At 43.2% G+C, this 12329-nt stretch overlaps 1 protein-coding gene across 4 annotated transcripts in view; it reads left to right on the top strand.

Annotated features, from left to right (window-relative positions):
- ACSS3 (acyl-CoA synthetase short chain family member 3) overlaps nucleotides 1-12329 on the top strand; it is a 64104-nt gene that overhangs the window by 49781 nt on the left and 1994 nt on the right. For all 4 annotated transcript variants that reach the window (XM_082240991.1, XM_082240992.1, XM_082240993.1 and 1 more), the window contains 4 exons: nucleotides 3126-3207; nucleotides 4232-4354; nucleotides 11780-11879; nucleotides 12013-12188. In XM_082240991.1, coding sequence (XP_082097117.1) covers nucleotides 3126-3207; nucleotides 4232-4354; nucleotides 11780-11879; nucleotides 12013-12188 — 481 coding nt within the window. The remainder of the gene's footprint in view (nucleotides 1-3125; nucleotides 3208-4231; nucleotides 4355-11779; nucleotides 11880-12012; nucleotides 12189-12329) is intronic.

Genomic DNA, 12329 nt, shown 5'->3' on the forward strand with positions numbered 1-12329 from the left:
TACCGGTTATGAATTACTGTCCTGTTGGTACCCTGAATGCATACAAGGTAACTTCTGTTTCCTGAAGGTTTCATTTAATACAGATGCATCTTGTCATGAGATTAGAAGTTAGGCAACATTTTATTCTCAACTCTGTTGGAACTGACCATTGAGCCTGCTTCAACAGGAATTGTAACCCAAGTTTCAGTGCAGCCAAGGTACCTCTTATCCATGGGTAGGCAAACTAAGGCTTAGGGGCCAGATTCGGCCCAATCGCCTTCTAAATTCGGCCCGCGGATGGTCCAGGAATCAGTGTGTTTTTACATGAGTAGAATGTGTCCTTTTATTTAAAATGCATCTCTGAGTTATTTGTGGGGCTTGCCTGGTGTTTTTACATGAGTAGAATGTGTGCTTTTATTTAAAATGCATCTCTGGGTTATTTGTGGGACATAGGAATTCGTTCATTCCCCCCCCCCAAAAAAAATACAGTCCGGCCCCCCACAAGGTCTGAGGGACAGTGGACTGGCCCCCTGCTGAAAAAGTTTGCTGACCCCTGCTCTTATCCTTCAGTATTGTGCAAAGCACTTGAAACATTTAACCACCTTTGGAAGCAGTCTTCTCCCCACTGCTCCTGGAACACCAAACAAAGGTTGTTGGTAATGGTAACGTAGTGAGCTAAGGGGTTTTGTGATGACGGAACCTGTGGCTGTAGATGTCTGAAACGGTTATGATATCATAGAGCTTTTCACAAGCGTTCTAACTTGTCAGCGATGAAAGCTATTTGCAGAGTGCTAATAGTCTCCTGCGAAAGAGTGTAAAAGTCACCCGAGTTGAGATCAAGCCTCATACGTTCCCTATCCATAGGAAAGGAATAGGCAGTGTGGGGGAAAATGAGGACTGATGCTGAATGGGAAGAGACAGAGAGAGATGCTAAGGGGACAAGGGAGCCAGAAATGGGAATGTCGGTGAAATGGAATAAGCTGTCATGTGAACATGTAAGCTGTCAGGAGGGACTGTGAACTGTTGAAGAGAAGAGGGTTGTTTGAAAAGGAAGCCTAAAGTGCCCAGGACCACAGTGTAGGGGGCTAAGGAAGTGTAGGCCAACTTCACTCTAGGTGCCCTTCGTGATTAGAAGTTTGCTTTGTCTTGGGAGTGTTATTCTCCCCTCTGCTTTTTATCATTAGCTATGTCTCTATTTTGTGGCGGTGAATTAGATTTTAGGCAGAGTGTAACATACTCCCAAGAGGAATACTCCCTTTTAGGGGGACATCTTGTATTTTTCCACAACAAATTCTAAGGTCATAAAAAAAAATGGCTGTTAGTGTTAAAGGAAGTTTGAAGAATATTGATGGGTTATCTGGAAAACATCAGTTGATGCCGTTTGCAAGCCATTGATTTATGACAGTGTCAAACAGAAGTGTGAATTCAAGGGGAGCCTTCCCCTCCCTCACTTTTTTGCTGAGATAAATGGGAATCTTTCTCATGCCCTCTACCACAAAAAGTGTGCCTCTGAAGTTTTGTCACTTAACTACAGTGGTACCTCGGGTTAAGAACTTAATTCGTTCTGGAGGTCCATTCTTAACCTGAAACTGTTCTTAACCTGATTTCTGTTCTCATCCTGAAGCAAAGTTTTTAACCCGAGGTACTATTTATGGGTTAGCGGAGTCTGTAACCTGAAGCGTCTGTAACCCGAGGTACCACTGTACTCGGCTAAGGGAGCTTGGCCACTCTCTTTTTGCACTAGGATTTGCAAGTTTAACTAAACACAGTTCTCCTGGGCTGTACCTGAGAAGGGAAGTCACTGCCACCAGCTCTTTATGGTAGGGATGGGGCATCTCAGACCCAGAGCCTGAATTGCAGCTCTCCAGACCTCTCTTGCCAGACCTAGGCACTCTTCCCAGGATACAGTCAGTGGGGGATTGAGAAGCTCCTCTCTCACACATACCCATAGCACTAAGCAGTTTCTGGGAAATCTTGTTGCTTATGTATGCCCCTGGCTCCTGGGACATATTGAGAAACATGCAGAGGCACAGACAGTTGACCATACACATATTGCTTAGTGGGTCTGGCTTATCTTTGTTCTTGTCAATTGGCTTATTACCTGCATGCAGAGACACACAGGTTTTAAGCAATCTGCTTGTTTTGTTCACATGTAGTTCACATCTAGTGCAGGTGTAGTCATATTTTTCCATGGTGGCAGACTCTGTGAGCACTGCATTTGTAATATTTTAACATCTGTTTTCCTTTAGTTAACAATGTAAACTTGCAATTTAAAATGACAACAGAAATTAACTATTTTTTAAATGTAAACCAATGCATAATATTGTGAATTGATTTTAAATATGCTTAATCATAGTTCTCTCCTCCCCCACACACAATGCTATGCTTCCAGTTTAGGATAAACACTGGTGTGATAGGTGTTTTTACACAGATTAAAGTTACAGGTAGGTAGCCGTGTTGGTCTGCCATAGTCAAAATAAAAAAATTCCTTCCAGTAGCACCTTAAAGACCAACTAAGTTGGTCTTTAAGGTGCTACTGGAAGGAATTGTTTTATTTTTACACAGATTAAAATTGAGGATTCAGTACAAAAAAAACAGGTGATAGAATTGGGAGATTTATAAGTGCCTGATTAGCTTGCACATTAGGTGGAAATATTCAGGATTTGTAACGGGGGGTGGGCATTGTGTCTTATGATAGGATAATGTCTTTATAGTACAAGAAACTACCATAATTTGTGCAATGGATTTGTTAAAAATAGGTTTCATCTCCATCTCTGTTTTTACTATTAAGGGAAGGAACAAAGTAAACCCCTGTATCTCCTAAAAGTATTGTGCTGACTTGAGCAGCAAAAAATTAAGTATTTGGGTTGGAACTGATTATTAGCTACATGTGTGACATAAATATTTCATATTCTTGATCAGAATGTTTCAATCCTTGACCAGCTCCACTAGACTTGTAAAGTTAGTTGCTTTTGGCTTCTACCCTTCCAACACATTTCAGGAGATGACTGTTGTTTTTTGTTATTTTTTAAAAACACCTTTAATTGCCATTGTGTAATAATCTTGTAAAAACGATCTGTTCTCCTTGATCGTCTTGTTCCAATTTAATATGTGTTTTTGTGTTTGCTTTTTTATTTAAATAACAGGCTGCCTTTGCCTCCAGGAGCCTTTCTGGGCCTTTGGAAAAATGAGGATCTGTACAAGGAAATATACTTCCAGAAATTTCCAGTAAGAGGAGTTAAAATGAACTAAATATGTAGTAAGCTATCTTTGGCTCTCTAGCATGAAACGATGCCATATTTTGGAATGCTGTTTCCCCCTCTGATTGACCATGTTGGCTGGGGTTGATGGCTTCTCAAAGCAACTGGAGGTCAGCGTGTTGCTTACCCTATGTAATAGAATAGATATATTTTGTAATGCTCAAGAAATACTTTCACTCCCCTTCTCCATAAATGCTGCGCACTGTAGTGTAAGAATCCCATTCATGCCCATGTTTGCATATTCTTCTATTACTCTTCCACACGTCCCTACTAAAGGCCAGTCGGCTTCTTATGGGATGTGCAATGCTGGCATGGTGAGATAGCTCAGTTGGGATGTGCAGTGCTGGCGTGGTGAGATAGCTCAGTTGGGATGTGCAGTGCTGGCGTGGTGAGATAGCTCAGTTGGTAGAGCAATGACTCTTAACCTTGAAGGTCGTGGGTTCAAACCCCACACTGCGCAAAAAGATTCCTGCATTGCAGGAATGACCCCAGTGGTCCCTTACAGCTTTACAATTCTATGATTGTATGGAGATGGCACATGAGGCAAACAAGGCGTATGCTAAGCAGCTCTACACAATACTGTTAAGAACGTAAGAGGTCAGTCCAAGGCCCTTCTAGTCTGGCCTTCTATACCCGCAGTGGCCAACCCAATGCCTACACAAAGCCCATAAGAGTGGCATGAGTGCATTTCAGAGGCTTATCTCCAGTAATAGAGGTAACATCACCATCAAGATTAGTAGCTGTTGTTTTGCGGAAAAGCTGCTATACGAGGTGTGGCCTATAAAGACTGGACAGGAACCTAGGATTATTTTGGAGTAATGCTAAGGATGGGAATGGTGGCAAAAGTGGTCAAGATCTTTGGTAATTTTTTGTTGATGTTTTTGTATTTAAGGAACATCAATAAAACGAGCAATAAACATTTTTTAAAGTATTACTGATCTCAAATATTCTGATATATGTTTTTTCCTTTCTCCTCCTGCTTTTGCTCCCAGGGGTACTATAATACTATGGATGCGGGTTATATGGATGAAGAGGGCTATTTGTATGTGATGTCTCGAGTGGATGATGTGATCAATGTTGCAGGTCATAGGATTTCTGCAGGTGCAATTGAGGAGGTAAATGCAAAGCGGTCTGTAAAAATGCTTTAAAAATGCATGTTAAAACTCCAGCTAAGATTTAGATCACCAGTGGAGGATGTTTCGGCATTGCTGCTTCTTATGAATGGTATTAAGGTAATGTGTACAAAGTCACTTTTGTGTCCTTCCTGTTCATGCCGCTAGGCATTTTAACAGTGAGAAGAACAGTGGCATACATTTTAAAAATCTGACTAACGAAGTACAAAAGGTCTTGTGTCATCCAGCACAAAGGTGTGTTCTTTTGAAACTTATCTGAGTGATTTGTCACCCACATTGGCAACTTCATAACTTCCGGAAAGCCCTGATGCCAGGGACTGGATTCTGAGCTCCCTCACTGTCTGCAGGCCACTGTAACAGGGAATGGGGCCAAAAACCTACCTGTTGGTCACCTGATGTCACTTTGATGTCAAGTAACTTAACTTAAGTTAAGGGACGCAGGTGGTGCTGTGGCCAGTGGCGTAGCGTGGGGGGTGCAGGGGGGGCTGGCCGCACCGGGCGCAACATCTGGGGGTTAGGGTTAGGGGGCACAAATCCACGGGTTAGGGGGCGCAAATTACTTGCCTTGGCCCGGGTGCTGACAACCCACGCTACGCCACTGGCTGTGGGTTAAACCACAGAGCCTAGGACTTGCCGATCAGAAGGTCGGCGGTTCAAATCCCCGCAACGGGGTGAGCTCCCGTTGTTCAGTCCCAGCTCCTGCCAACCTAGCAGTTCGAAAGCACAAAGTGCAAGTAGATAAATAGGTACCGCTCTGGCAGGAAGGTAAATGGCATTTCCGTGTGCTGCTCTGGTTCGCCAGAAGTGGTTTAGTCATGCTGGCCACATGACCCGGAAGCTGTACGCCGGCTCCCTCGGCCAGTAAAGCGAGATGAGCGCCGCAACCCCAGAGTCGGTCATGACTGGACCTAATGGTCAGGGGTCCCTTTACCCTTTACTTTTTAAACTTAACTTACTCTCCCCTCCATGCTACAAATAAACATTTTTCCTGTATTGATAAGACTTGAATTCAAGCTGTGTCTACAAATAAAGAATTGGAAGTATACTAAGGTCACATCCACAACATACATTTAAAACACGTGGCTTCTTCCTAAGAATTCTGGGAACTGTAGTTGGTTAAGGGTGCTGGGAGTTGTAGCTCTGTGAGGGGTAAAACTACAGTTCTCAGGATTCTTTGGGGGAAGTCATGACTATGAAAGTGGAACATATGTGCTTAAAATGTATTATCACCATCAATTTATTATGAAGGAGCTGTACAATAAAGCCCCAAAATTCAGATACATTTAAGACAAAACTCTGAGCAAAGACCCATATATCCTGCTGAGAAAGCCTGCCAGAATCAAAATGTATTTATTTGTTCCTGGAAAATGCAGATAATGGGTACCTGTTCATATCTCAACAGGAATGCTATTCTATAGATCACTGAAATCCCTGCTCCAACTTATTGCAGAGCAGGCCTCTGGATCTTTGGAACTTACAGGAGAAACTCTCCCACAGGGATCTGCTAGGTATATAAGGGGTAAAGTGGTCTCTCAGGTAACCTGGTCCTGACAGGTATGTCAGCACCAACACTTTGAACTTGGCCTGGTAGCAGATGCATGGCATGGAGGTGACCTAAGAGTGTTCCTGATTCTTCCTTTGCATCAAAAGGTTTGGCACTTTTTGAATCTCACACCTTGTAATGTCACTGTGCAGGGCCACAGGAAAAAGGAGCTAAATTCAAAAAGTACCAACTTTTTGATGCTTGAACTTTCTTGTTCCTGGCATCATACATGATGGGAAAGGTTGGCATGGTTTGTCTGAGATGGCCTGGTGGACCACCCACCAAGTCTTGGCAGGCCTAATTAGGCTGGGGGTGGGGGGCTAAGGTTCACCATAGACTTATATGCTGTCTTATTTCCAAATAACTTGAATAATAGTAAAATGAAAGTAAAGGTGTAAAGTAAACTGAATCCGGAAAAAGAAATAGGGTAATGAATGCCAAGGGAATAAATGCAGTAACACAATAATGCTTCCAGGCAAAGAAAATAATTAGAGCAGATGAATGAATGAAATAAAAGGCCTATGATGAGACATAGGTAAACAAATCATTACAGTAATCCAAACAAGATAAAATTAACGAATGAGCTGTGTCAATAGGTGTAAGGGTGATATTAGTTTCCTGAAAGAAGTAAGATGTTGGCAGTGATATTTTAGGAGAAATAGTACTAGAAAGGAGAAGAACCACACAATGTGACCTTGATTCCAGAGAGAAGGAGATATTGGAGTGATACCAGCAACAGATAAATCAAGAACCAACATGGGGAAACCAAATAAACTTATTTTTAGATAGTTTAAGGAACTGTACCCAAATCCCAGAAGAAATAGGCAGCAAAAAGGGCGAAAACTCTTATATGGTCATGGAGATCTGGAGCAGGGAAATACAGCTGAATTGAACCTACCTAAATATGATAATCAGTGCTAGGGGAATGGATGCAGGAACTGAGACAGCGAAACCTGAACCATGAAGGACACCCAAAAGTAAAGGGACAAGGGTGAAAAACAGCACTCACACCGACTCATGGTTGACAGATAAGAAAACCATTAAAGAATAGAACAGGATAAGCCAGGCAAAAAGAAAGCAGCCTCAAATACTGAAGGATAACAAAGAACAGAAAAAATATACATTGAAAGTAAAAAAGAAATGTGAAGATGAGACAGTTTATCAAGCCAAATGAATGAAAACTACATTAAAAAGGACCTAGTGTAGTGATGTATGGAGGTGAGAGCTGGACCATAAAGAAGGCTGATCGTCGAAGAATTGATGCTTTTGAATTATGGTGCTGGAGGAGACTCTTGAGAGTCCCACAGACTGCATGAAGATCAAACCTAGCCATTCTTAAGGAAATCAGCCCTGAGTGCTCACTGGAAGGACAGAAGCTGAGGCTCCAATACTTTGGCCACCTCATGAGTAGAGAAGACTCCCTGGAAAAGACCCTGATGTTAGGAAAGATGGAGGGCACAAGGAGAAGGGGGCGACAGAGGATGAGATGGTTGGACAGTGTTCTTGAAGCTACCAGCATGAGTTTGACCAAACTGGGGGAGGCAGTGGAAGACAGGAGTGCCTGGCGTGCTCTGGTCCATGGGGTCACGAAGAGTCAGACACGACTAAACGACTAAACAACAACAACAAAAGTGTAGTGATAATCAGGACTTTGAGAGAGAAAACACTGCATACACATTGCTTGGAAACAAAGGAGAGAAACCAAGTGGCAATTAGACAAACCCAGTGAAGTCATCTATGAGGCTAGAAGCCATAACAGAGAGATTCGAAATTATACTAAAGGGAGTAATAGATGGTGAGCAATCTGCTTAGAAAACATGAAGGCATGACATGACACTGAGCAAACAAGTAGAAGAGAAGAAGAGCAGAAAAGGATGAAAACAGCCACGAGGCTGTGACAAATGGTGATAAATAAGAAGAGCTGATCAGAAGGAACTCATGAATGAACTTGTGCTGCTTTATCAAAGGCATGTGCAAAAACTAAGAGATAAAAATAGACAAGAAAGAAAATGAGGAATAAGCAGTGAATTAGCAAGGGAATAAAAGTGACTAGCCAAAGCAGCAGCAACAGAATGAATTAACCGAGAAAGATAAGTAAGATTACTTATTTAAGGGGGTGTGTGAAGCGTATAGATAAGAAATTGAGAAGTCATGACGAGCGGCACAGGACCGTGATATATGAAGGAAAACGTAATTGAGAAGTAATCTATGGCTGACCTGGGGAAGAATAATGGGAGCAGAAAGACAAATCAAATGTACATGTTGAAACAGAGTTAAATGAAGAATCCGAAGCATCAATAATTGGTGCCATAGAAACAGCAAACAAAAGAAGATCAGGAAAAAACAGTCAGGTTGTCATGGGTGAAAGTTGCAAAATTCTTAAAACAGTCAATAAAGGAAACACATCAAGCAAGAGAGTAAATTAAAGTAAACGATGTTCAGAGGGAGGACAAAGAGTACACAACGAGGAGAACACCACAAGGGAGTAATTAAGAGTACCGGTTTCCCAGGCAGCAGAGAAGAATCAGCTCCCCAGGCATATTTTGTCTAATGTATACAGTGGTACCTCAAGTTAAGAACTTAACTCGTTCTGGAGGTCTGTTCTTAACCTGAAACTGTTCTTAACCTGAGGTACCACTTTAGCTAATAGGGCCTCCCACTGCCTCCACGCCGCTGCCACGTGATTTCCGTTCTCATCCTGAAGTAAAGTTCTTAACCCGAGGTACTATTTCTGGGTTAGAGGAGTCTGTAACCTGAAGCGTCTGTAACCTGAGGTACCACTGTATCTTATTGCTGTAAGCCGCTTTGAGACCTCCATGGTGAGAAGCTGGATATAACTTTATCAAATAAATAAATGCAAAGTTGAACCTGTGCATTACATTGAAGCACCTCCCTTCAATACCATCACATGCTACTCCAAGAACATGGCCAGATAATTAGACCCTGTGACAGTTCCTTCCCATGTGAGCTTTGCTTGTCTGCTGTGTAGAGCTGCCTGCAGTATCTATGCACGTTGGAGCACTCATAAAAACAGACCATCCTAACCACTGTTCAACCCCACTCCTGGTACCTTTCACACCTTCACAAAATGGATATACAGTGGTACCTTGGGTTACATCCGCTTCAGGTTACAGACTCTGCTAACCCAGAAATAGTGCTTCAGGTTAAGAACTTTGTTTCAGGATAAGAAGAGAAATCGTGCTCCGGCGGCACAGCAGCAGCAGGAGGCAGCGGCGTAGCGTGGGTTGTCAGCACCCGGGGCAAGGCAAGTAATTTGCGCCCCCTAACCCCTAACCTGCCGTCGCTGCCAGCTTCTTCTTGCTGCTGCCTGGTCTGGTCTGGTGTGGTTCTCTCCCGTGCTCAGCGCTGCGCTGGGTGGCCGCTGCACTGTCCCTCCCCCACATAGTCCCTCGCTCTCTCTCCGCACCGCATGCCTGACACCCACCCCCTCCACAGTGGGCGGCGACCCAGTGGCTCGGATCGGATTCGCACAGCCAGCACTGCAGTGAGAGAGAGTGAGTGAGCCAGGTAGGATCAGAGAGCTGTGAGTGCGAGCGCCCCCCCAGATGTTGCGCCCGGTGCGGCCGGCCCCCCCTGCACCCCCCACGCTACGCCACTGGCAGGAGGCCCCATTAGCTAAAGTGGTGCTTCAGGTTAAGAACAGTTTCAGGTCAAGAACGGACCTCCGGAACGAATTAAGTACTTAACCCAAGGTACCACTGTATATGTATGGGGTCTGAATCTTAGTGGAGCATTATTTAATAGAGACCCACCTTTTCTCTCTTTTCTTTGTTAATTCTCTTGGATCCAGTTTTTAGGGGAAAATGTCATAGAGCCACTTTAAGGTAGGTTGAACTTTTGGTTTTTAAAGAAGTGTTGGGAAACTTGCTCAAAGTTCTCGCTGCTTGAGGGGGAAGGTAAGGGCACAGTTATTTTTATTTTTACAGCTTAATTGCTTCTCCATCCTCCTTGCAAAACAGGTGTGAGGTGGTGGTAAACTGACGCCTTATTATTATTGCCGAGTCTGTATTTTTAGGGAAAGAAAACTTGGGCTAAATTAGTTGTTTTGTGGGTTGCGCTTTATTGCAGTGCTGCCTCCCTTGTGGTGTTGAAAAAGCTATTTAATTCCCATTTTTTGCTTACCATACAGTGGGTGGCAATTGATTGTTTTGCTGAATGCACAATAAAGTTGTTTGCTGATAAATAATGTATCAACTTTCTGTCTGTCTCTCCTGTTTTAAGGATGGCATTAACTGATAGTTTGATCTACAGCTTAAAATACTGTGCATGTTGTTATTCCAAATGGAGACCCACAAAACAATAAAATGTACACTAAAGTAGCTAATATGATTTATAGCAGCATGTTGCTCATGATGAATGTCATTGTTGTTTATACACAGTCTTATGGGCTGGATTGCAAATGTACATTTGTAATTTGAAATATTGCATTCCCAATAGGTTTATTAATCAAGCTAATAAGCAAATGTTACAGCTTAAATAATATTTCAGTAAACATCTCTTTTTGGCAGCAGTCAGACAATAGTAAATAGGTGTAATGTTGTGAGCATGTAGGCCAGAACTGTAGCATCACATAATTCTGAAATCCTGCTCCTGGCAAACTGAGATTTCTGTATTATGGACACTGTGAATCGCCATAAGGGCTTCATTGTCTAATGCTGCCTGGAAACTTCAGAAGGGTCAAAATGCCACTGCTAAAATCTTGACAGGCCAGGAGTTGGGATCATGTGACAATGTCACTGTATTAGCTACACTGGCTGCTGATTCAGTTTTTAATGCAATCAGAGGCATTGACTTTGTACCGTTGGTCCCACACTCCTTGGGACTTTAATCTATGTACTGTACTTGAAGGGCCTGTGAAGCTGCTTGTTTTTTCAGATTGCCTTGCGCGTCACACTGCCTTCTGAGGCACATTTTGTGGCAATGCATGGAAGAGTTTTCTCTACCGCAGGACATCATCTGTGAAACTCCCTGCCCCAAGGGGTCAGCTTCCTCTCTTATCTTTGTTCTACTGTTCTACACACTTTGTTTGTTTTTAAGCCAAGGATTTGCTAGTGCTGCTACTTAATTTATTTCAATTTGATTTTTATTCTGGTTTTTCTGTTTTCTGATGTTAGGTCAGGTTGTGGTTTTTGTAACTCAGGTTGTGTTTTCGACAATGCGTTTTTAACGATGTGATTCTGTTTTACTTGTTGGTCACCCCGACTCCTTCAGGAGCAGAATAGTATGGTTGGTTTTTAGTGTACGGTATAAAGAATGTATCTAAAGCAGGGGTAGGGAACCTTAGGTCGGGAGGCCAAATGTGGCCTGATAAGGCCTCTTCGTTTGGCCCTCAAAATTCCCCAGACCACCCCCCTCACCCACACTGCCTCATAACCCAGGTGGCCTGACTGGAATGTGTTGTTGACCTTTGAGAAGGCCTCTTGCTTGTCTGGATGGAGGATACAGAGGGGTATGCTCTTCTGTTTCAGAAGCTAGGCTACCGTGTAGAGGTGAAACTCACATTAATTCCTCCACTCACTTTGGCCTCTGCTCCTGCCTGTCACGGGCATGTGGCCCTCAAAAGGCTTTCTAGAACAGAATGTGGCCCTTGAGCTATAAAACTTTCCCCACTCCTGATCTAAAGAGCCTCCCACACAGTTCTTTAGGTTGCTATCTTTGAAGGAGTCCCCATCCAACAGGAAATTACTTAGACATCTATCTCCACTATGAGTCTGAAAATTCCCTGTGATATTCCAATTAGGAAAGAAACTGTGACTTCTGCATTATCAGATTCTCTGGATTGATAAGGAACACGTGTGCTCCACTGACGCATGGTGGTGGTTGTTTTCTGTTTCCCCAATCAGGCTGTGCTCTCCCATAGCGCTGTGGCAGATTGTGCAGTTGTCGGCCAGGAAGACTCCTTAAAGGGCCACATCCCACTCGCTCTGTGCGTCCTAAGAAACGGTGAGACATTTGTTTGAAAAGCGGAGGGAAGCCTTAGGCTCAACTCCCGGCCGGTAGCAGCTAACAAAATGGTTAACGTACAGAAGAATCAGACTACTTTTGTTGACCGTGGTGCTCTTACCTTGCTTATCAGGAGTAAACACTGAAGAGGAAAAGCTTTTGGATGAAATCGTAAAGAGAGTTAGAGAAAATATTGGCCCTGTGGCAGCCTTCCGGAAAGTAGTGTTTGTGAAACAGATACCAAAGACACGTTCTGGCAAGATACCACGGTCAGCTCTTTCTTCCTTGGTAAACGGCAAGCCATACAAGGTGAATTACCTGCATTCTTTTACTACTACTGTGATAAAAGTGCTGGATATTTTGATATTATGCTGTGCTGTCTGCAGTTTTCATGATCTTTTATAGCTGTCCCTCTAACGTTATGCCTAGCATGTTGTGTAGCATTTAAGT

Source organism: Podarcis vaucheri (assembly GCF_965113315.1).
Source record: "Podarcis vaucheri genome assembly, chromosome: 10".
NCBI lineage: Eukaryota > Metazoa > Chordata > Lepidosauria > Squamata > Lacertidae > Podarcis > Podarcis vaucheri.